Source organism: Arvicanthis niloticus, chromosome 15 (genome assembly GCF_011762505.2).
Source record: "Arvicanthis niloticus isolate mArvNil1 chromosome 15, mArvNil1.pat.X, whole genome shotgun sequence".
NCBI lineage: Eukaryota > Metazoa > Chordata > Mammalia > Rodentia > Muridae > Arvicanthis > Arvicanthis niloticus.
The window spans coordinates 9,476,484-9,501,955 of record NC_047672.1 but is presented as its reverse complement, the minus strand read 5'-3'; the positions used below and the strand labels follow the sequence as shown (position 1 = coordinate 9,501,955).

The following is a 25,472-nucleotide window of genomic DNA, read 5'->3' as shown; positions in this document are numbered from 1 at the left end:
AGTGGCTCTGAGCATGACAACAGGGTTGTCTATTTGAAATAGAACAGTCCTTTAGTCAGTTGCTGTAGCAGATAATATATATGTAGTTGACATAGAAACATAGTGGTATAATAACATGGAAATACTCTGTCCATGTGATACTTTCTCTAGCACCATAAGTGCTGCTGTATAAGCAGTGCAGATGAGGACAAGCCATGTAGTGTGCAGTGTTGAAGGGCGCTCACCCTATAACCCTGCTCAGAATCCCATCAGGCTGTGTTTCAAAAGGGCCACAGCCACAGTTGAAAGTTTTATGTGCATTGGCTTTTGTCTTCATGGCCTATCAGTCTGGATTTTTTCTTAATTATATATGATATTAAACTCATTAATATTCCAAAAGTACAGTATTCATTAGAAATCAACATGTTTTTGTTCTGGTAGCAAAATATGTTGCATGGTTTTCCTTTAATCTGATATTAGCCATCAAACCCTGTTACTTTTAGGTTTTGATTTTATGGAAAGGTTTATTAAGAAGCATGCATAGTGCCAGGCATGGTGGATTCTACCTGTAATCCCAGTATTTAGGAGGCTGAAGCAGAAAGATCTCCAATTTGTGATCAGCATAAAATATAGCAATACTTACTTTATTTCAGAATCCCCAACCCCACACCAGATAGATAGATAGATAGATAGATAGATAGATAGATAGATAGATAGATAGATACACACACACACACACACACACACACACACACACACACACACAAACATCCTGAGATACCTGAGTAATAGTAACTTCTTGAAAATCTATAAGAAAAAGACCAAAAGGGGTCTTCCTGGGTGTGAACCAGCACTGGGAAAGCCTCACTGTGACTTTTTAAAAAGCCAATTCAAACTATTATTAGTGACAGAATTAATTTATATTTTTGTATGACCTTTCAGAGACTGCCCACAGATATTTGAGAATGTCTGTAGTAAAAGAATAGATAAATAAATTGTGATATACTCTTTGTCATTATTTATTTTGAAACAGGATCTCACCCAAGTTTTCTAGGCTGTCCCTAAAGCTATCATCTTCTTGCCTCAGAGCCAAACAGCTGGGACTATGTGACATCAAATCCATGTACTACACTTATTTAATGAATTACAAATTTAAAAGCATTTATGAAGAAGGCAAATAAGGCATAATATTTATGGTAGCACTAATTTAAGTTTTTAAATGTGGGGTAACACTGTATGTTTTTAGAATACACGCCTTTAGAATTATCTAGTAAGAAAATGCCTAAGAATATCAGTTTACATGAAATTGGTTTTGAAGTTACTGTCTTCTCATCATGAGCACAGATTACATGGCTATAAAGTAAGAACCCACTGAAGACTGTAAGTACTATTCAGTTACATGAGTTGTAACCACATGTAGCATTTTGTTTTAAGGTGTAGGTGGGAGGGTTTTGGGGGGAGTGTTCAGTGGTACATACTAGACTGAAAGCACATTGAAGCCACATTGGGGTGTGATGTTTATTACAGTGGCCTCGGGAGGTGCTAAAGCATTGGGAAGTCTTGGCACACTTTTGTTGGTTTCTAGTGTTGTCACCTGTTGGGTGTGAGAGTGGGTGGCTCTTCACTTAGCACTTGAGCCGTAGCTAGCCTGCCTTACAGGCATGCAGAAACTAACATGTGCCTCCAGGAGAATGTGAAGCAGTCTGTATCCGTGTTAGTGACCAAAAGCTGATGGCCAGGCACTTGTTCTTTGAAGGCATTGATTGTGTATTCGCCACAGCCTGTGACTTTGAACTTTGTACATTGAGGGGACTGTGTTATATCTATGCTGACAGTAGAGCAGCCATTGCACATGTCACTATTGTGAGCACTCGAATGGGATTCTGTTGTCAATTAATGTAATGAATTTACATAACTACCGATGTGGCCAGTGCAGATCTATATTAGGAATAATTATGGGCTGTGAAGACAGTTCAGTAAAATGCTTGTCTTGCAAGAATGGGGTCTTGGGTTCAATCCTCGGAACCCATAGAAAAGAGCTAGTGTGGTGACCAGCGCTTATAATCTCAGTGCAGGGGCTGGAGGTGGGCAGACCCCTGGCACTCACTGCTCTGCTCTGCAAGCCTCATTACCTCACCTAGTGAGTTCCAGGCTAGTGCGAGGTCCTATTGAATAAGAAAAGGTGGGCAGCACTTGAAGAATGCCCTCCAAGGTTGTGCCTGGCTTCCACATGTGTGCACACATTCATATACACACATGCACACACACACACACACACACACACACAAAGTCCAAAGAGGGTACTTATATATACCCTGAATATAATTTCCAGTAAGATCATGAGTACTGTATAAATGGTATCTTAGTCTGTATATCTATGGATTTCAGAGCAGAATAGAATTAAAGGTTCAATAATTACACAGAAATGTGGACTTTTAAAATGTTTTGCAATAATGCCAAGAACTAAAAATTTAAATCTATTTTTATTATACTGATAGACAACCTCAGCAGGCCTGTATGTAACTATTTTGAAAAGGAAATACTTTCTAACTCTGACTTGATTTTTAAATATTGATGAAATGATAGTTTTCTGAGGGAATAGTTTTCATTTTTAAAATTGATTGTGAGGATCTCCCCACTTAATAATGTAGAATAACTGAAGTATAATTAACATCTTTCTTCTAGGTGTAATCAGCAAAAAGACTGATTTTTTTCCCTCTCCAAAGACAGTAAAGTCAAATAGTAGGTATTTTGTTATAACTGTTAGGATACACTTCACTCTGCTAATTTTGCTCTTTTCTAGCTGCATAGATGAGTGGTTTGAAGTGAATAGATCTTGTCCAGAGCACCCTTCAGATTAAGCACACCAGATTCCTGTGTTATGGGTAATTGTCCCTTTTCCTTTTAATTGATTTGTAAAATGTTATTTTGGATTACTGTTTTCATCTTCATTTTTTTTTCAACTTTTTTAGTTGTGTGTGTGTGCGTGTGTGGGTGTGTGTGTGTGTGTGTGTGCACATGTGTTTTCTAGATATTTTGTAAGTCTACTATATAAAAACTCTTATTTAAAGACACACTATGGAGGTTTAAGAGTCTTGCTCAGTGTTAGAATGCACATTTAACTATCACAGCTGTGAGCTTAAGTCCCAGCACCAAAAACCACTCCCAAAACAACAGCAAAAAAGAAAAGCAGCAACTATTCTGGATTCTTGAATACAGTTAGGTATTGAGAAACCAGAATACTCTTGGTCCTTTAAAACACATTTGTTTATGTAATTAAAGTTTAATGCTGGGCGGAAACAGACAGTGAGTATGTATCATGACCACATTGTCCAGGGAGACTTCTCTAAGGCTCAGAGTAGTTTTGTCCATGATTTTTGTTTTGTTTTGTTTTGTTTTTGGAGACAGGGTTTTTCTGTATAGCCCTGGCTGTCCTGGAACTCAGAAACCCACCTGCCTCTGCCTCCCAAGTGCTGGGATCAAAGGCGTGCGCCACCACTGCCTGGCTAGTCCCATGATTTAAAAAAGCAAGTTTTACCACACTCATCCAAGTCCATGGCACATGGACAACTTTTTGTGTGTAATTTACATCCGAGTCATGTGCTTTAGGAAAGAGGGTTAAGGGTGTGTCACGCAAGACCTAAGTGCAGATCTCTCCCTGAACCCATGCCCCAAAAAAAAAAAAAAAAAGCACTGGGCCAGTGGTGCACACTGAAGTCCTGATGCTGAGGTAGGGGACTCTGCAGAGCTTGTGGACCAGCTGATCTAGCCCATTTGGCTGGATTTAGTAAGAGACTGTCAACAATAAGGTGGAGACCCACGTTGTCAACTTCTGGCTCCCGTGCATGAGCGCAGGCACACATACACACTCACACACAAGCACACATACACACTCACACACAAGCACACATACACACTCACACACAGGCACACATACATGCTCACACACAGGCACACATACACGCTCACACACAGGCACACATACACACTCACACACAGGCACACATACACACTCACACACAGGCACACATACATGCTCACACACAAGCACACATACATGCTCACACACAGGCACACATACACGCTCACACACAGGCACACATACATGCTCACACACAGGCACACATACACGCTCACACACAAGCACACATACATGCTCACACACAGGCACACATACACGCTCACACACAGGCACACATACATGCTCACACACAGGCACACATACACGCTCACACACAGGCACACATACACGCTCACACACAGGCACACATACATGCTTACACACAGGCACACATACATGCTCACACACAAGCACACATACACGCTCACACACAAGCACACATACACGCTCACACACAGGCACACATACATGCTCACACACAAGCACACATACATGCTTACACACAGGCACACATACATGCTCACACACAAGCACACATACACGCTCACACACAAGCACACATACACGCTCACACACAGGCACACATACATGCTCACACACAGGCACACATACACACACAAGCACACATACACGCTCACACACAGGCACACATACACGCTCACACACACAGGCACACATACACGCTCACACACAGGCACACATACACGCTCACACACACAGGCACACATACACGCTCACACACACAGGCACACATACATGCTCACACACAGGCACACATACACGCTCACACACACAAGCACACATACACGCTCATACACTAAAGATGAAAAGAAGCAAGGCACTCTTCACGTTCCAGCTTGCAGAGAGAATTTACTCTGCACACATGAGCACTGTTCCAGGTGTTTTCCTAGGAAATATAATTCTGGTCATTCAGAAGTATTATGTGCTGGTATTGTAAGCATAATTTTCTGTCTGTTACTCATTTGGTGTTAAAGTAACCCTGCAAGTACTGTTATTCCTGTTACACAGATAAGGATGTTAGAGTGCTTGGGAAAGTTGACTTGTTGAGAGCATTCAGTCTGTTGGTGCTAATTTGAACCCAGGTGTTCTGACGCTGATGACCAGGTTAGCGATTTTGAGATGATTAGGTAGCCATTCCTTCCAAAAACTGCATCATGTCACCAGCCAGTCTCCTTCCCATCCTTGTTGTGAAATGTTTGTGTCTCTAATAAGCCAAACATCACAGTTTTGTTCTTCTGGCTTAGTTTATTAATGCTTAATGAATTAAAGATAAACCCATGACTATCTCTTTTTTCATATGCCATAAGGCAATTTAAGGAAGGTATCATTTAGGTTGTTGGAGGGAAAAAATAAGGTTAACTTAATGACCATTTTAAATGGAGAAGGCTCAGTGGAGAGACTGCAGCCAGCAGTAGAGGGCTGCCCTGTGACTGTGACTGAAGGACAGCAGTGTTCTGAGGTCCTGTCACTGCCATCCTCACACTTCCTCTCAGTTTGATCATTTCTTGCTCTTTAAACTAGCAAGGTCCTGGCTGGTTTTGTGTCAGTTTGACACAAGCTTAGGTCAACAGAAAGAAGGAAACTTTAATTGAGAAAATGCCTTCAGAAAATCAGGCTGTATACAAGCCTGTAGGGCATTTTCTTAATTAGTGATTGATCTGAGAGGGTCCAACTCACTGTGGGTGAGGCCATCCCTATGCTTGTGGTCCTGGGCTCCATAAGAAAGCAGGCTGAGCAAACCAGTAAGCTGCACCTTCTATGGCCTCTACATCAGTTTCTGCCTCCTTTGATGATAAACAGCGATGTGGACGTAGAAGCCAAATAAACTATCTCTTCCCCGAATTGCTTTTGGTCATGGTGTTTCATCACAGTAGTGATGACCCTAAGACAGTGAGTGGGTTTAGGTGACTGTCACCAAGCCCGAAAACCTGGACCTGAATAGTAGAAGGAAAGAACCAATTCCTATATCTTGTTCTCTGACATCCATACATGTGCCCTACCTCCACAGACAATAAATAAATGATGTAACTGGTATCCTAATAAAGGTTTTTGTGGTTGTTTCAGAACTTGAGCCTAAGGTTTTACATGTGCTAGCCAGGTGGCTCTAAGCCACTGAGCTGAATCCCCAGCCTGGGAAAAAAAAAAAAAAAAAAGAAAAAAAAAAAAGTGTTTTCTGGTTGAGGAGGATGCTTTGACATGCTGTCAAGTGTTGCCCTGTGTCTGGAAAATTACTGAAGCATTTTAAGAGATATACTGAAAACCAGTGCTAATAAAATGAGAGTTTTGCTGGGCAAGGTGGCAGAAGTTCCAGGTCAGCCTGAGCAATATTAAAAGGGATGTATTTTTAACTTAGCGGTTAATATACCAAATATATCTCTAAACCTTAACCTGCAGATATATGTGCTTCTTTTAGTTTGTACTAGCATAGTGAAGGTGGCCTAACAAAGTACCTTAAACGGCTCATGAGCAAAATCACAGTTCTGTACAGGAGAAAGTCCTAGGTCAGGGTACCAGAAGACACTGTCTTTGATGACTGCTCCTTGGGTATCCTTGGATAGCAGAAGAGTGGCCAGTGGCCCTGTAGGCCCCTGATGCTACTGCGTTGGGGATTAGTAGACTGAGACCACAGCAAACCTAGGCTTTTCATTTATGGTCTCATCACTAAACTTTTTTTGTTGGTGTCACAGAAAGCTTATGGGATTTTTGGAACATATCACAGCTCATAGTCACTGTCATCTTTCTGTTAACCTCAGACAATATCTCTGCATTCTTAACATCTTAGTTCATTCATGTTAGGGGTCCTCCACATGATACCTGAGCTTTGAAATGAACTTACATGGGATAGGTTGATCTTTCTACTCAACTGTGTGCAGAAATCTAAACAACGAAGTCTGTTTCCAAAAGCTTGAAGGAATTTAAGTATTGAGACCCCACATTATATTTTCAGCATAAGAATTTAATTACCCATTCAAAATAGAGACATGAAGGTACATAGTCTTGATTGATTATGAAGTTGCTTACTGCTTTTGTTTGGGGAGATGATTTTACATTTGAGAGAGAGAGAGAGAGTGTGTGTATGTGTGTGAATGTATATGCGTGTGCTTAGTTCTCAACATTTATTGTGGAAAAGGAATGACGTTTTTGCTGTTTTTTTAAAGACTATGTTAAGCTTTAACTGATTAATCTGTTTCCTGTTTTGTTCTATAGAATAGTTTTATAAATTTCTGAAGCAGTGAAAGAGGGAGGTATGAAAGGCTACAGTGATAAAGCACTGTTCATAGGGAAGCAGATACTACATTTCTCTTTGCATTACTATTATTGACCATGAACTTGAGTAATTTATTTTTATACAGGTTTTCTTGTCTTTTCAAGATGCTTGAGAAATCTAGAAGATTTGAAGATCTGTCTCTGGAAGAAAATGCGAACTGCAGGCTTATTCCGCCAGGATCTGAGTTCTGGGACACTTGGGTCCAGAGAAGGACAGGAACCACAGAACTCAGCGTACCAAACTTGCATATAAGGGACACACAGGGATTCTGAAAATGCCGCACATCCTGTACCAGTCACTGCATAGATGACACTGAGAAACATTTTGTATTCAGACGCCAAAGTTAACTCATTTCAAAGTTGATTTACTTTTTATTAAGTTCTGTAGAGCTGCTGTTTTAGTGTATTTGGTTTTGGTTTGTTTGTTGTTTTGGGTTTTTTTTTGTTTTTGTTTTTGTTTTTGTTTTTAGTTTGGGGACTTTTATTTTCCCAAACATAATGTTTTTTCATTCACCTATTCTTAACTTGAAAACCACACAATTTCTTTCTTACAAACTCTTCAATGTGAAACCAAGAAATGTAATCAAAGCAGTATAATATTCTGTGAATGGAGAGTATAATTGAAGTTCTTCCACCCCTCCCCCTTATCACCCACCCCTATGTATGAAAAGTAGGTTTCTGGGCTGGAGAGCTAGAATGCGTTAGTAGTGTGAATTAAAGGGTAATATAAAATGCCATCGGAAGAGGAAATCAAGTTACATAATTACATTCAGTTAATTACATGTAGAACTGTCTACTGAACCGCAGTTTCTGAAATACATTGTTTCTTCTAAAATGAAACTGTGCAATAGCTTGTTAGCAGTGACCATCTTGCAGCTATGCAACTTTGAAAAGTCCAGATTTGATGGTCCCCACTCTGGGGCCACAGTGACTCTGTCCTAACAGGTGTCTTTTGTTCCTTTTCTGTAATTACTTCATCGTGCTTTGCGTTTCCAGGCAGTTTCCCTATGTTTGGGTAAAATGTTTAGCAAGTTGTAAACATAATACCTTATGAAAAGGGTGAAATAAACACTTCTGCAGTGGGACTTGGAGTAATCTGAGGGACATTTTATACACTTTTAAAAATCAGAATTTAATTGGGATGCCAGATTTCTAGCAACTTGCATCTTTAGTTTTCCAGATTATCTGGAAGTTAGCATTTGATAAATGATTTTTTAAGCAAATATAAAGATTTTGTTAATTTATAATTTATTAATGTGTTATTACTGTAATTGAAAATGTTGTGGATACTTTTAAATTCAGTCTTTGTAGAAAGAACTGTATTAAGCAAAATTATGTGAATAAATATTCCCCCAAAATATATCTGATGGCTAAGAATACTGGAAGAGAGCTATCAGGGCTGAAGCAGTGAATGTCTTTAAATAATTACCAGAATGTTAAGAAGTAGAGTTCACGTTTAGTCTAGGGGAGAACATCGCTTCCCTGGTCTAGTGAAGGCTGCACAGCCCTGCTGCCCTGCTGAGTTGTCCTGGGTGTGGAAGGTGTAAGTCTCTAGTGCTGCTCTGCGCTTACACGCGCTTACACTCTGATTGTGCCCCAGCACTGCTGTGCTGTGGCTGGGGTGGGAGTGTCCTCATATGGAGAGAACTTGCCTGCTTTCCTGTGGTTGTGGGCTAGATAGTACCTCTGCAGTCCCACTGTGGATTACCTGTTAGGGCAAGTGCTCTGATCTTGTGTGTCAGCTGCCAGCACAACTCTGTAGGTTTTCTTTCAGCCAGTGGTAGGAAGATTACTCTTCCTTCCAGGGAAACACTCTTTCCTTTGGTTTTTTTTTTTTTTTTTTTTTCTTTTCTTTTCTTTCTCTCTCTCTTTTTTTTTTTTTTTTAAATCTGAAATCTGAATCCATTTTACTTCATCTTTCAGTTTGTAAGCTTTCCTCTCCCCCTGACTTTTCCCCAGGGAAGGGCTCTTAGAATGTGAATAACCACTTTGCTCTCTCCTACTGTGTCTTGTCTGGAGAAGAGTTACCTCTGCTGTCTTCTCTTCTTGGAGTGCCACTCTGCTGATGGATGTTTAGACTCCCTAGAAGATGACCTGCTTCATGCTAAGCTCAGCTTGTTGGTGTCTCAGCCTGAGTTCACCCTTCTGCCACACTGTCCTCAAGCAGTCTTCATGGCTTCTGTGCTGTGGCTGCCTCCGAGCTCCTGTGCTGAGAGAAAGAGGATTCAGTGCTGCCATGGCGAGGATGCGGACACTGACCGTGCTGATGCTTGTCAGGACAGTGCCTACTGAAATCCACTCAGACAGCTGCTCGGTTTTGGTTTTTATTTGGTTGGTCAAATTTTATAAAGTTGACATTTTTACTTTACATTTTGTCTGCAATGATTTCCTAAAAAGAGTAATTTAGAAATAGAAGAGAGAAGCTCAGATGTTCCAGTTTCTGTTCACTATTCTGGGAATGTTCTATAAGTGATACTTTATATAATATTGCTTATAATATTTATCACTCTGTATACAGACACTGAGTAGCGTCCGTCATAGAGTTATAGAATATTCAGCTGAAACTACTGAATATGGAGACAAAATAAAAACTGAAAGCCTCAGTTATCTGCTATCCAGACGATCATAGCCTTCTAGACTCTTTGTAATACTCTTCAGATAAGGTCGCAGGTGTGTAGAGAATGAGGTACATGCTTGGATTTCTCCGGTCCACTCTGTCCATAGTGAATTTATTGCCAGTGTTGATCCTGCTTTCACCTTTTCACTCCCTCTTTGCTGGTATATATAAGAGAAGCCCTGTTCTCTTTGTAAAGCCGTTCTTTCCTTGGCTCTTCTCTAGAGAAGTAGACACAGTGTCTTTCAAACCTAGTTACAAATTGGACTATAAGATTGTCTTAAGAAGATGATTTATGATTAAGATATAAGCAGTGGTCCCTGCGTGGCTTGTCTACATAACAGCAGAAACCATGGTGGCAAAGCCCTAGTGACTGCTGGACTATATAGGTTTGGGCTTTCCGGTGCCAGTCTTCTGCATTCTTAAGTTTTACATGGTTATTCTGGTTTCCACTTAGATATTAGACTGCAGCCCAGAATAACCATCCTTAGCATATCTGCAGTGTGCACGGCAAAGATACTTCCACCAGACTGAAGTGACAGAAACAGCAGACTCTTTTCCAGAGCGTGTTTCGTACTGTGTTTCTGAATATGGGTGTGGTGAGGTTTCGGAGCACACATTTCCTACTGGACATGGTGACTTATGCCAACACTCAGGAAACTGAGGCAGGAGGATTGCCACAAGGTCCAGGCTGGCCTGGGCTACATAGTGAGGTCTAGGCTAGCCTGTCTCAAAAAAAAAAAAAAAAAAAAAAAAAAAAAAAAAGCAATCATTTTAATATATTACAAGAAGACATACTCCTTTTAGTAAGAATGATTGTGGATTCAGTGTAAATAGCACTTGCCTTTCCTGTGTTGACTTATGGGAGGTAAGGGAGTTCCCGAGCAGGAAGCCTGAGGTGGACCAAGTGTCAGACTCTTAAAATTCAAGACTGGTTGAGTTTGCCATCTGACTGATAGCCGCTCTGTGTGTTGATCATATGATCCAGATAGCCTACTCTTCACAGAGGAGGTTTCATCTAAACCAAACCAAATCATCAGAGCATACACAGTGACTCAGAGGCAAAGGGTGCTGGTGTCACAAGCACCACGTGTAGGTTAGCCATGTTTGTGTGGGTTTGGTCTACCGTGGGGTAAACTCCGCACTGATAGTGAGAGATGAGACAAGGAGTGTCCCTTGTCAGTATACAGAGATTTTAACTTGACTTTAAAACTGTAGCATGTCAGTCCTTTGGAGTTCATTCTCCTATCTTTCCTAGAGTATATAACTTCTACTATTTTCTTAGCTGTGTGATAGAACTAGTTACCTTACCTGTTTTACCCTACTCTTTCTCCATCCCACAACTCCTGCTGAGTATGAATGGCTGTTGCTTGGGGTACTCCTGAAATCATTGATAAAATTGTTGGTGATAATGTACCCAACTAATACTTTATACCATATTCTGTAAATGCTAGGAAATAGACTTTTAAAAAAAATCAAAGAGTTCTGTTTTGAATGGGAATACCTGATTTCCTAAGTCTGTTGACTTTCTGTGAGAAATAAAAGACCTTGAACACCAGAAATGTTAATATTTAGTTTCAGTTCAACATACACCATCACTGTCCGCACAGGGTTACCAGATGTTCAAACTATTCTTAATTTTTGACCAGTGTGTGTGTGTGTGTGTGTGTGTGTGTGTGTGTGTGTGTGTGTGTGTGTTCATAGAGAAGCAAAGAGCAGTGTGGCATAACAACTCCACAAAAAAAATGAAAAATGTGATACTGTAGTATTTACTAACGTGTGTGTTTCTCAGCTGGGCCCCTGAGCCATCAGAATCTCAAGATTGGACATCAGAGGTAACAGTTCTCTTATCACTGCCCATGCCTGCCATTTCTGATTTAATATGTTGCAGTTGACATATACCCATCTTTATTTGGGAACCTTAATAACTGTCTACATTTAGTTAGCAGTAACTGTGGTACCAGAACCGTTTGTTTTATCAGCCAAGCTTGTGCACTTCTGGCATCCCAGGACCCAAGATGGCAAGGCAGAGGCAGAGGATGACAGATTTGAAACCAGCTTGGGCTACACAGTGAGTTTGAGACAAGTGTGAACTACAGTGTGAGAGCTTGTCTCAAAGTTTGGTTGTAGTCATGTTAGTGTGTTGGATGGATGCTGTGTGGTTAGGAGACTCTGGTCTAGGAAGAAACAGCGTGAATGGTGGACTTGATGGCGCTAAGTAACGGATCATTGCGCTGCTTTGCAGGTGACTTGTTACATGGATTTCTTTGCTTGAAAAATCACAATATTTACCTCTTGATTTATTCGTGGTTTCCACAACTCTTCTATAATACCTCTTAATTTCCTCTATTAGAAAGTATTTTGTTCTTGTTAAACAAGACCCTAAAAGCATTGATCATAAGAAATAGAGAAAATGTATTAAGAACAGCCTGTATTAAGTGTGTTCTGAACAGAACAGAACAATTCATCGTTGATATTTTAATAAATAAAGTTTCCAAATGATCTCATTAAGCTCTCATGTTCTTTAGAAGTAGACAATAAGAATGCTCTTAAGGGAAGTTGTCCTTTCTTCCACCTTATCTTTTAGTTGACAGTGTATTACAATAAAACAGTTATTTGAATGCTGAATAGTTGCCATGCTTTAGTTGAGGTTACTGCCTCTTTGGTTTTTTATACCCATAATGACAAAGCTAGTTCCAGAACTATCAACATTTCTTACTAGCTTATGGTAATGGACAAAAGGGTTTCAGATTTCCTTGACTGTAGATAAAGATGTACTTTGAAATACCTCATGTAAACCTGCTAATGTTATCATTGAAATGTATCTGGAGCACTAAGCACTGGACACTACAGGTGTGCCCTTCGGAGATGGTTTCATAACTTACCTTTATTTTTGGAAGCAATTTTCAAGATTTAAACATGATTGGGTTCTGTAGAGACGTGATGAAGAAACTAAGCTCTAGGGCTCAGTCTCCTCATCTCTGGCATCTATGGCCATGGGTTTTATTCTCTGTGCCTTGCCTTGGTCTTGTATGAGGTAAGAAGATGTATATATATGCAAAGCCAGATATGTGGTACACATAAATGTTGATGTATTAGATAAAAACATTTGTGCCCATTTATGATGATTTAGCACATCTGAGAGCTGATGTGCTAAAAGAAGCCATGGAGTAACGGCATCTGGGCTCTGACTCCCATCCTCACCATTAAGTGAAAGTGTTGGGAAAGCAACTTTACATTGAGCAGCATTTGATTTCATGCTGTCTTGGAATCAGGAACACAGTAATGAAAGACAGCAGGCTTCTAGGAGCCTAATTTTAGACAAAACTACTAAGTAACCATTGTACGCTAGAGAGTCATGCTGCAGCAAGCGTATTCTACGTGGCGTAGACTCAGGAGCAATACATAACTAAGTAACGATTGTACGCTAGAGAGTCATATGCTGCAGCAGGCACATTCTACGTGGCGTAGTCTCAGGGGCAATGCATATAGATGATTCATGGCTGTAGAGAGAGTGGGTAAAGGGATGTGTACAGTAGACAACATGAGAATGTTGCCCTTCACTGTCTAGAGAGGCAAGCAAGCAATAGATCATGCAGTGTGTGTTTGTCTGCAATGAGAGGACTTCACAGGACAATCATGTTTACATTTCTGATGAAGGAAGGTGAGACAAGGCAGAAAGGCCTGTTAAGAAATCTATAGTAAAGAGAAATCTAAAGTAAATCTCAAATAAAGAGAAGGTGAGGACAGGAGAACCTGCAAATGCAGGAAGGAAAGTCAGTTCATCTCAGGAGCCATCTTTGTAGAAAGGGGTAGAAAGGGGACCAGGACAACTCATTATACTTTTTATGTATTTTGAAAGGTTGACTCTACCTGGGAAAATCCAATTACACCAGGAGTATTCCTATGGAAGTTTGAAGATGAATTGATTTGGGGAAATGGGGCAGGCCAGAATAGTGTTGAGAACAAAGCGAGGCAGGACTGAGGGGCATTTGCCTCAGGGTCACAGTGCCTCTGGCTGCAGGCACTATCAGCACTAGCTGACCAGTGGGAGAGTCAGTCACTCTAGCTTGGCTGAGTTGGACCTCTCTGAAGGCCCCATTGCCTTAGTTCCTTTTGCGTTGGCCCTTGATCAGTAAGTACCAACATGCACCCTGAAACACTCTTGAGGGTTTTGTCTTGTGTTCACTTCCCGTTCTTTTTCCATTGTGCCTGACTTCAAATCTTGACAACAAAACTAAAAGTACTACTTGATTTGGGTTCTTCATCAAATACATGAGCACCTGTGGTCCTGATGATGATTGCGGATGAAGATCGCTCAGGTTCTACTCTGCAGAAGAAGCAGAAGGCTACAGGTTGCTGCTTCGTGATCATTGCTGTTGAACAAAGGACAGAAAGGAAGGACTGGTAACATCTTTCTTGGAGGAGCAGTAACCTCAGGGTAGCTGTATTGGTCAGGAAGGAGACCCACAGTCTTCTATCAGTGCATCCCTGGCAACACTACAGAAGGTTTTCTTCACAGGACAGGAAGCATCACATCACAGGCATATAGAAACAGTAGAAACTTAACCCTGAGAATATCCTTAGATGATAAAAGGCCCTAAGTTTATATAGTCCATGTAAAACGCTTTAATTTGTTTTCTTCAGTATTTAATGCTAATATAAAACTTCAAATTCTGTCAAATTGTACTCTACTCGTCATATTTTCTGTGAACTCTTGAATTCACTGTTTTATGGGATTCAAATAGAATTCAGACAAAAATACCTTCCCAAAAAAAGTAAATTTGAGCTTTTAATATTTAATATTTCTGATTTACTTGGCCCTTTTGGAGCTGAGTGACCAGGACAGTAACTGAAGAGTGGCTGCAAAGTGTCCATAGTGTAAAACTACTGTTTGGAAAATGCCAAAGAACTAAAGAACTGCGTTCGGGAAGAAGCAGGATAAGCTGTTGTGCCTCTTGATTCCTATGAGTCAGTCATTTCTCAAAACGTGGCCAAGTATTAGATCAATTCAAGAGGCACAGAGGCAGCTTTTTAAAACCCGTTAAGACCTCAGCTACCCCCCTGGACTCCTGGCTAATCATGGGTATCCGTACCCAGGGATGGACCTCAGCCTGTGCAGCTAGGCTCTTCACATCTCTTCTCCTTCCTTTTGGTCATACTTCTCATGCTGAATGATGAGAAAACTGCTCTTGGTAATGTAAATTCTTACCCTCTTTGGTTCACTGTGACTGGCCAAGGTTCTTTGATTTTTGCACAGCCAAACTTAGTAGCTTCTTGAGAGCCTTTTTTTCCCTCCAGAGCATGGCACTCAGACAAAGTCCTTTTGCTTTCAGGCTTTTGTCTTCTTCACATTTAATAAACTCAGCTTTGACCCTCAGGACTGAATGCTGACATCCGTCCCTTCATCCTGATGCAATGACTCCAGCGTACCAGTTGCCAAAAGCAACCAGAACACAAGCAGTTACCAGGAATGAGGACCAGAGTCAAAACTAGTATCCATAGCTGGTCTAGTAGCACATAGCCATAATCCCAGCATTTAGGAATAGAAGCAGGAGGATCAGTGGTTTCAAGGTTATCCCTTCTACATAGCCAGAGGCTAGCTTGGGCTGCAGCATACCCTGTCTTCCCCCACACACACACACACACACACAAAATCCCAGCAAGATGGAAAAGCTGCCCCATAATGCCTAATTCATATATGAACCTTCAGCTCATCTTGCAGAGGAGTATGTAAGGCTGTGTTGATAGAGGATAGATAAGGAATTATTCCTGTAACAAAAAGATTAGGAATGACATAATAAGCGTAAGAAAAAATGGGGCATGGTCACAACATTCCAGCACTCGGAAATCTAAGGATGATTGCTGTGAGTTTGAGACTGACCTCTGCTTTGTATGTAGTAAATGCCAGGCCAGCTAAAGACATGACAAGACTGTCTCAGCCACAGAGGTTTGAAACACGGTCCTCGGGGTTTGGACGGGGTGAGGGATGGTTGTTGTCTAGGACACTGGTCTCATATGTTGAAGCAAACTGCTGTACTAGTGAGAACCAGTGTGAGCCCTGCGGGTGCAGGTGCAGGAGAGTGAGGCAGGCATACTGGCCATTTCCCCATCAAGCGCAATGGTGTCCTCATCAAGCTATTTCTTTTTGACATGTAACAGAAATACCCATGGGAAACCACACCTAAGGAATTGGACAGAAATGGCACCTGGTGACTTATCTCCACAACCAAAACAGAACATTTTCCATCACCTAAGTCACCGCAGGTCCCTTGAGTCGGTTCTCATCAATCCTCAGCCCTAAGCCACTGTTGTCTGTGTCATCTTGCTGTGTATTAGATGAAATCAGTTAGTCCGGCTTTTCCTCGGCTGTGATTTCACTCAGCACTCTTCTGTGAAAAGCACCCATGTTGTCACTTGGGTCAGTTTTCTTCAGAGACCAGTAGTCCGTTACATGAATATATCCTGTGGTGCGGGTGTCAGCTGTTTGTAGTTTGGGATACTATGAATAAGATGCTCGTGAACATTTATATACAATGTGTGTGAACATATAACTTCATCTCAATAAACACTGGTGGTTAAAAATTGCTGAGTTGTGTAGTACCTAAGGTCATAAGATGCTGACAAATTGTGACAAAGTGACTGTTGTGTTTCACTTCCCACCAACACCATACCTCATTAGTACATACCTGTGAGCCAACATTCAAGAGGTGAAGGCTGATAGATCAAGAGTTCAGGGCCAGCCTCAGTTACATACCAGGTTTGAGGTCTGTAGTACATGAGGTCCTTCACTCAACCCCCTCCCCTCCCCGCAAAAAAACAATCAATCTTTCTCCATCCTCTCTTTCCCAGTCTGAGGACCCTCTGACCATCGTGCTTTCTGTAGATCTGCCAATCAGTTTAGCCCATGTCAGCCGACTCCAATATGCACCTTAAATGTCACCCATGTTTAGTACAGATTAGCCATTCTTATTTTAGTGAATAGTTTAATGTGTATGGTTATGCCACATTTTATCTATCCACTAGTTGGAAGAAATTTTTTTTATCATTTCTGCTTTTGTGGATGGCTGTTTTGAAGAATACTGCTTTGAACAAGTCGTTATATGGATTGGTTTCCAGTAGGTACTAAAGAGTGGAATTGCTGGTTCTTGTGTGCACGCAGTTCCCTCCCTCTGTTGGTCTCATTGCCCAGACCTTTAGATTCCTGGCTGTACTCTTCCCTGTTCCAACCAGTCAGTCTTATCCTTGGGCTGGTAAGGACATTGGCTTCCCCTGATTTTGTGCCCATTACATCAGCAGTTTCCAACACTAACTGACACAAGTGTTTCCCTCCGTTTACTCCCAATCTATTCCATCCTCCCAGCTGGCTCCACCATGGTAGAACTACTTTGTCTCAGAACCTGCTCTGTTGTGTGCTTTTCATCAGTTTCCAAGGCTAGTCGATGCTTGGGGCTGGGGTGAGAGTTGATAAACCTGTATGGTTATTGGACTATTCAGTTTTAACTGGCTCTTCTGTCTTACTAAGTTGTACAGGGTACACAAATCTTTTATTCATTGACCTATAAAATGCTAGTCTATGGTTTGTAGTGGGCTTGGTCTAATGTTGCTTGTATTATGTTAATTTGGGTCCCAAAAATTGCACAAGAATCTGCACATCTGCTTGTAAGAAGTAAGGGACCCTGTACCCAGTTGATTTTGATTGGTAAACAAAGTTGCCAGCAGCCAATGGTTGGGCAGGGCAGACAGAGGTGGGACTTTTAGGATTCCCCGGGCAAGGGACCAAGGAAGGAGGAAGAAAGGGAGATGTGCCATGCAGGGAGAAGGTAGAGGAAAGGAGACACCATACCTGAGAAGGTGTGGGTCAGAGAGCATAGCTACCATGTAGGAGCTGGGGGAGAGCGGACCCCCAAAGGGCTGCTCGACTGGGTTCAGGGCAGCAGAGATGGAATATAGATTTTAGTAAGTAATCACTTGGGGATTTCAGAGGGAGGTGAATTAGCCACATGGAGGTGAGGAAGTGGCCCAGCCATTGAGCTGTTTTAGGCATATCAAAATATAAAGGCTGAGTGTGTGTATGTTGCATTTGGGAATCCAGAATTGGGGCGAGTAGCAAGGAACGAGCTGGCCAATGGCCCCGGGATCTATTTGAGTAATAATTGGGTACTGCTACAGTGGCTGGTGTTGTGGAGTACTCACCACACACTGCTGGGGTATGGGTTTAAGCCAACAGAAAGTCGTTATCAGCCAGCTACACTGGGTATTCAGGATCCCAGCGTAGCACTGAGCCTTTCTTGGGGTGAGCTTTTACACACAAAAACCGTGAACTGGGTAGACATCAGTTAACAAGAACAGTTTTACGGAAGGTAAAAAGCAACGTTAGTACATTTTGAGACTTTCCCAGAACCACAGGGCCTTTGATGGATTAGGCCTTTGTTTTAGTTTTGGCAGGTGGTGCCCTCTACATGCTGAGTTTTACAGCCTGAATGTCACTTCGATCATGGAGTCAGATATGCTAAGGCCCAGGGACCCACAAAGGTCTGAGGCTAGTTACAGCTAGCCTCAGTGAGAATTTTGTATTTTAATACCATCAGTTTATTAGTGTATTCTTTTCCTAACTTCCTGCTTTTTGTCATAAGAAATTCTTGCCTATACAAAGCCACAGGGTTTGGGGATTGGTTTGGTTTTTGTTTTGTTTTTATTTTGGGGAGGGGGGGGGGCTGTTTTTTTTTCTTCTTCTGTAGCTCTTATATTTAGGTCTGTGATGCCGCTGGAATCCGTTGTATATTGTGTGACAGTAAGGGTATAGTTTTGTTTCTTCATATGACACTCCAGCTTGTTCCAGATAATGTTATGATGAATGTATTTTCTATGAAACTAATTTGACACCTTCACTGAAGATCAGTTTTTTCTTTTTGTCTTTTTGTCCCCTCTGGCCTGCTGTGTCTGTGTTAATATGCTGTTGGCTTGATTGCCCTTGAGTTATGATGACTCTAAAGCTAGGCATAGAATTATTGTGTTTTCTGTTTGCTCTCTTTTCTTCCAGGACTTAGAGGTTTCTAACAACTCCATTCTCTTTTGTCTTGGCAGCACCATATAGGAGTGCACCTGCGTGTAGAATTCACTGTCTGCAAGTGTGCAACACGCTCTTCTGTCCTTACATGCAGGCACATGCATATATTTAAAAAAGAGCTTAATGAAGGCTAATATATGATTCAAAATTACATTTATTTATAGGGGAGGTGCATTTGTGTAGAGGTCATATGGCAACTTGCCAGAGTCAGTTTTCTTCATTTACCATGTGGGTCCCAGGGATTGAACTCAGGCTATTAACCTTTGGGGTTGGTGCCTTTATCCACTGAGCCATCACGCTGTGCCTCCTTGTTTCTTTTTGTGTAAGGAAAAAAAAACTGCAGTAGTTTTCATCACTACTCTGTTCTCAGTGAAAGGATGTTTTGCTAAGGCAAGCATGTGAAGAGACTGGAGATCTTTGCTAATGACATGCATCCATTGGTCGGCCTTACATTGTGTTGCTGAGCTCCATTTATTGGGACTCCATAGAAAGAGACACATCAAAAATACTTCTGGTGATGTGCTGCAGTTTCTTGCCATTTCTGCAGACTTGGGCCAATTGACAGAGTGATATCAGCTGATACAGACTCTTGTGGAATTTTGCTAAGACAGACAGACTCACATTGCCGAGGCAAGGTGCAGTGAGGCAGGACCCGTGGAGGACACGTGATGTTTGGAGGGAGTATAAGTAGGACTCAAGGGGCAGAGATGAGGGCTTGACTTGCTTGCATAGCTAACTTTGCAACGTCTTCGCTCATCTTTGCTTCATTGAGAAAAGCATGGCAAAGGACTTCTCCTAGAGTCCCTGATAGTCCTGGTCCCAGGCCTGCTGACTCATGCTGATTGGGCTAAGGCCTGGCGGTCTCTGCTAGGTCGGGCCACCACTGCTCATTCGTGTTTGTTGTCCTGACTCTACCGAACTGGGCTTCTTTTGTATTCCTGAAGTATTTTTGAGTGGATTGAGCTGTCACTGCTGAATCCCGTGAACTGAACCTCTGATTTCCTGACAAAACAGGTGGGATTTGCTTCAGAGAACAATTTCTAAACAGGTCCACTTCCCCCACCCCCACCCCGTACCCTAATAACCTTCCCTTTCCAATACCTCTGGTGGGCTAGAAGGGAGGTTAAAGAGTTTAAGAACCATTATTAAAAGTAGGGTGAGAAAAATCAAAGCTTACACATGACTAGTCACCTCTCTTTCAGTTTCATGCAACCATCTTCCTCATGTTCTTCCTGCGCCTGACTCCATCCCAGAAACCCTCTCTCTGTACCGGAACTTCCACCTCCCTATTTCCTGCCAGCATTTTATTGGTAGGTGATGCTTTCATACTTTGCACAAGAGATCCTCTCTACAGAAACAACCTTGGATAGTGAGGACCAGAAGTATCTGCCTTTTCCAAGGAGCCACTTCTGTCCTTGAGTCCAAAGGATACAGTAAGGTCCTGCAGCGCCGTCAGAGCTGGTTGGCATCATATAGACTTTGTGTCTGGGAAAGGTAACAGTGCTGTGTGATGGAGAGCATGCAAACATCTGGCCAGAGAGTAAACTGTCGGCTTTCAGTTGTGTCCACAGACTCCTTTGCATTTTCTCCATTGCAGAGCCTCAGGCTTGCTCCTTTTAACTATAGCCTGGTCCTGGCGCCTTGCTCCTAACTCATTAGAATCAGCCTGTGCACTGCATAAGCTGCAGCACTAGCTTAGAAAAGCCTTCTGCCTGTCTCTGGGGCATCTCCATGGGTCCCAGCATCAAGCTTGAGGAAAACTGGTCACAAGGCAAGTGATATGAAGGAAGCTTCTAGATGACTGTCCCCAGATGACATCAGCTGCATATGGCCGCCAGCCGGATGAGAGTGCCTGAGGGAGGGAGCCTCGCTGGGTGCGGCCCACCTCAGAACTGACTGTTGTCCTTGTATCCCACTAGGGATGGGCTGGCTGGACACACTAAAAGAAAACTAGAGCAGCCCTGTTCTAGGAATGAGAGTACCTGCCAGATGGCCCTAGGCCACCTCCAGGTTTGGCCACTTGCTTGTCTCCACATGTTTTTCTCCTAGCCCCTAGTTTTATCTACAGAAAGTGTTTTCTCATCTTGGGATGTTTGAGAATTCTAAAGTAAAGAGAAATGTATGAACTTAGAGCGAGCTGGGTCATACTAGAGCTAGGGAGGCAAGGACAAGTGGATCCCTGGAGCTCATTTGGCCAGACTGCAGGGCCCAATAGGCAAAGTAGGCCAATGAAGGACGCTGACTCTAAAAACAAGGTGGGTTGCTTTAAAGGAATGTTTCCTAAGGTTAACACCCATGTGTACCCATATAGATATCCATCACATACACGTGGCACACACATACACACAGAGAGAGACAGAATGGAGGGTTTAGTTCATTTCATACTTCCACATCCCAGCCCATCATGGAGGGCATTCAAGGGAAGGACTGATGCAGAGGCTGTAGAAGGACGCTGCTTACTGGATTGTTCCTCATAGCTTGTTCATTGCGCTTTCTTAGACAACTCAGAACCATCTGCTCAGAGGTGGTACCAACCACAGTGAGCTGGTCCCCTCCAACATTCAACATTAACCAACAAAATGCCCTGGAGACTTGTCTCCAGGGAAATCTGATGGGGGCATTTTCTCAATTGAGGTACCTCATCCCAGATGACTCTAGCTTGTGTCAGGTTGATGAAAAACCAACCAGGACAATAGCCTTAATAATTTATTCTTTGTTTCCAAATAAAATTTTTTCCTCCTACAAAATGATGGACATTTGTCAGAGGAACTTTTGAAAATGCAGGGAAGGCACAAAGAAAAAAAATCGGTTATGTTCCCCCTTCTCATCTGGCCAGAGATTTGTTTCCTGATTAATTTCTTAGTAAATATTTTTCCAGACTCTTTTCTGTGCATATATATTATTGGACTTATATATAGTATTTTATAACCATCTCATCCCATTTATCATTTTTGCATAGTATTTCATTTTATTATTGTGCCATAATATTAAATATCATTAATATTTTATAATCTTATTTAATAATAAATATTTAACAGTACCATGTTGAATAACTCCTCCAAGTTTTATAAGTGTCTTATATAAGACTAAAATGAACATTGTTGTCTAAAGTTGATGATCAAGCTAAGAATTACAATGTCAGGTCATGATATTCCTCCACTGACCCCAATCCTGTGTCTCAAAGCCAAAGCTTAAGTCTTTAGCATGATCTAAAGACTCCATGACTCACAGGCATGAACACACCCCTCCCATTTCCTTCTCTAGCTATTCTGTCTCCTTCCCTCATTTGCCTTCCTGTTCTGGGCTCTTCTGCCTATGACAATTTCTCTCCAGAATCCTTGGGTTTTTTGATATGATTGTCACCTAATGGAGGTTCTCTTTAACCACCCAATGTAAGCACCAAATACTGCTGGGCATGTAGTTGTCACTCTGTAAGCTAAACAATAGTAATACCATTGTGAAAGGAGAGACTGTGGTATAAGAGAAACCACTGTTTGGATGCTCAAGCGACCTTTCATATAGTTTTATTCAACTAACATTTGGTCCAAGATTTTTTTTACACCACCCATATGGGATGTCCTCTGATCTATGAGATGTCATCTGACCTATGGTTTTCCATTGTTACATTATTTTTTTGTTTTTGTTTCTAGAAAATGGAGGGCTCATTAAGAGCTTTGGAAACTGTTCTTGGTTTGTTTTTAAAGTTAATTCAGAATGCTAGAAATGTCCTTCAGTGTACTGGTTAGCCTACATGTCACAGGTTGTGCCTTAGTTGAAAAGAGGCCAGCCAAGACGTGAAGCAGACTATTCTGGGAGTGTGGGTAAGATTTATTACAGCAGGGACGGGCCAGTTTCCTCTCTTGGGAGGCAGGGAGAGTTCCTGGGGGAAGGTAGCTAGTAGCATCTGCAAATTGGGGTAGAGAGTCTCAGAAGCAAGCAGATGGTCCTCATAGCAAGGACAGCACGCTATGTGTTCCCACAGAAGCAAGTTGTGCTAGAGTGGTTTCAAAAGGATTTTGTGAATTTCAGGTTAGGCTGTGTTCTTGTTTCCTTTTTGAAGCTGTGATAAGAAACCCAACAAAAGTATATTAGGAAAGAAGGGGTTTATTTCGACTTACATTTTCAGTTACAGCCAGTCACTGTGGGCAAGCCAAGGTAAGAACTTCAGTTAGTTACAACACGTCTGTGGTCAAGAGCAGCTCCCCAGAGCAGGGGTTCCAGCAGTGTGCAGCTGTGCCCTCAGTTCTGTGCACGCACGGGTGCTAGGGATCCTGTCACCCTTCTGATCGACCTTTATAGTTGATTAGACTTTATGAATATTTGAAAAATATGTGGGATTTTAAATGTTTACTTCTCTACAGATAAGTAATTCTTTAATTATTCACTATATATTATGCTTTGTAATCTACCATCTTAGTCCATGTAATTATCATTCATCCCTTTTTGTACTCTCCCCCCCCATGAGCAGGACTGAGAGACCTTGGTTGCCACAGCAAGGTCAAGTGACGGGATCTAGGTGGAGTTACCCACCTTGGCTGCCCGGAACACAGCAGAACTGCCCCTGGGCTTGCCTTGAGACATCTCCGGCAGTGACCTGGAACGGACTATGGATTATCCCACCCATCTGAAACCAGGATGGGTTGTGGGTTGGGTCTTCCCCTTTAAATTGAGAGCTGAACATTAAAGCTTTGGGGCCTTGATCAGAGAACTTTGTCTTGGCCTCATCTCTTCTCGCCCTCCTTCCCCTTTCATTCCCAGCCCCCCTTTCAGGTGAACCCAGTTGACTTGTGGCCGTGGGCGGCTACACCTTTTGACTTTCTTTTTTAAGATTTATTTATTCTATATATGTGAGTACATTGTTCCTCTCTTCAGACACACACCAAAAGAGGGCATCAGATCCCCTTGCAGGTGGTTGTGAGCCACCATGTAGTTGCTGGGAATTGAACCCAGGACCTCTGGAAGAGCAGTCAGAGCTCCTAAGCACTGAGCCATCTCTCCAGCTCCCTTTTTAGTTTTAAAGACTGTTCGATGGTGACACATGCCTGTCATTCCAGCTTTGGAAGCTGAGGCAGGAGGTTTGAGAGTCTGAGGCCTGTCTGGACTATATAGTGAGATGCTGTTTCTAAAAAAAATAAATAAATAAAAATAAGATAAAATAAAATAAACCAAAAATTTACCTACTTTATTCATTTATGGCCAGTATATGTTGCTGCATAGCTCTCTAGGTAGAGTCAATATCTTCACTAATGTAACAATATTTTATGGTCTTCTGATTATTTCTGCTGTGTGGCAAAGCACCTCAGATTTAGTGGTTTCAGTGACAGTGGTCTTTGTGTTATTTTCACCTTGGACTACAGGCTGCTTGCTCATCTTTTCTCCTTGTACTTCAGTGGGAGCTAGTGGTGATAACACAGCTTGTCTGTTGGTTGATGGTCAGTGTGAACCTCACTTAGCTGAAGATCTTTTCCAGAACACCTACTGGGAAGATCAGTGGTATTAACTTGATAGACTCTAGAATCACTCCTGGGCATGCCTTTGGGGTAATACCTTGATTGTGTGCATTGATGAGGGTAGACCCACTCACTGTGGGCAGCACCTTTCCCTGGCTGAGATCCTGGACTACAGACATGAAGGAAGAGCAGAGCAGCAGCAAGCACTTTGTCCCCTCTGTCCCTGACTGTGAGGCTCTGTGCCCAACTGTTTCAAATCCTGCTACCTTGATTTCTCAGTCATGAGGGACGGTAACTCAGTTCTGTCAGCCAAAGTGAACCTTTTCTCCCTTAATCTCCTTTGTGAGAGCATTTTATCAAAGCAAAAAGAAAAGAAACTAAGACATGTCCTAGTATCGTGTCTGAGTGGCAGCTTCCTAACTGCAGAGACTGGGCTCCCAGTGAGGTTTTCCCAAGAGAACAAGGCAAAAGTGCTTGGATTTTATGATCTCAGCTCATAAGTCACACACAATCACTTCCACTCTATCAGGTTAGTGGCAAGGACACAAAGGTCGTCCCAGGTTCACAGGAAGAAGACAGACCCACCACACAAGAAAGGGTATAATAAGTTAACCTATTAAGAAAGCATGTGAGGTGTGGTAGATCAGGGACCCTCTTTAAACATGTGAGGTAGGGTGGATCATTGCCGCTCTTTACACTTATAAAGTAGGTAGACCAGTTGTCCCTCTTTGGAAAAGACGGTTGAATATATCTAAAATTTTAAAATGAGTTACATATAATTCTAAACACACACACACAAAGACATACTACTAAGTACTATGTCATAGCCAAGAAATTCTTACTTCCCACATCTTCCCTGGTATTTTCTTTCTAATGTTCTCTCTGTCTTTCCCCGGCCTTACTACCTTCCTTTGATACTGCCAATTCATACAGCAGGTTACAAACTGTGCACACCTGGAGTGTCATCAAGAGAAACTGAAGCTTTGCCTCATTCTGTGCAGTGGGACAGATGCTTTAAGTTCTAACCATCTGGTCAGGTACATGCCATCTGCGATGACCATCCTGAAGGTTTCTTGTCTCCATCCTAAACAGGTGGGTCCATAGTTTTTGTAACTCTTTCTGTGACCAATTCTCCCTGGGCTCTGCTGGATCTGTGATACTTAAAGGAAA

At 42.0% G+C, this 25,472-nt stretch overlaps 1 protein-coding gene across 2 annotated transcripts in view; it reads left to right on the top strand.

Moving 5' to 3' along the window:
* Znrf2 (zinc and ring finger 2) overlaps positions 1-12,289 on the top strand; it is a 73,272-nt gene extending 60,983 nt beyond the window's left edge. The window contains exons 4-5 of one of the 2 annotated variants that reach the window (XM_034519429.2): positions 2,783-2,864; positions 7,274-12,289. In XM_034519429.2, the coding sequence (XP_034375320.1) occupies positions 2,783-2,840 (58 nt within the window). In that variant the 3' untranslated portion in view covers positions 2,841-2,864; positions 7,274-12,289. Of the gene's footprint in view, positions 1-2,782; positions 2,865-7,254 lie in introns of both variants that reach the window. The other variant, XM_034519428.2, reaches the window with a different exon arrangement.
* The last annotated feature ends 13,183 nt before the right edge of the window (positions 12,290-25,472 follow it).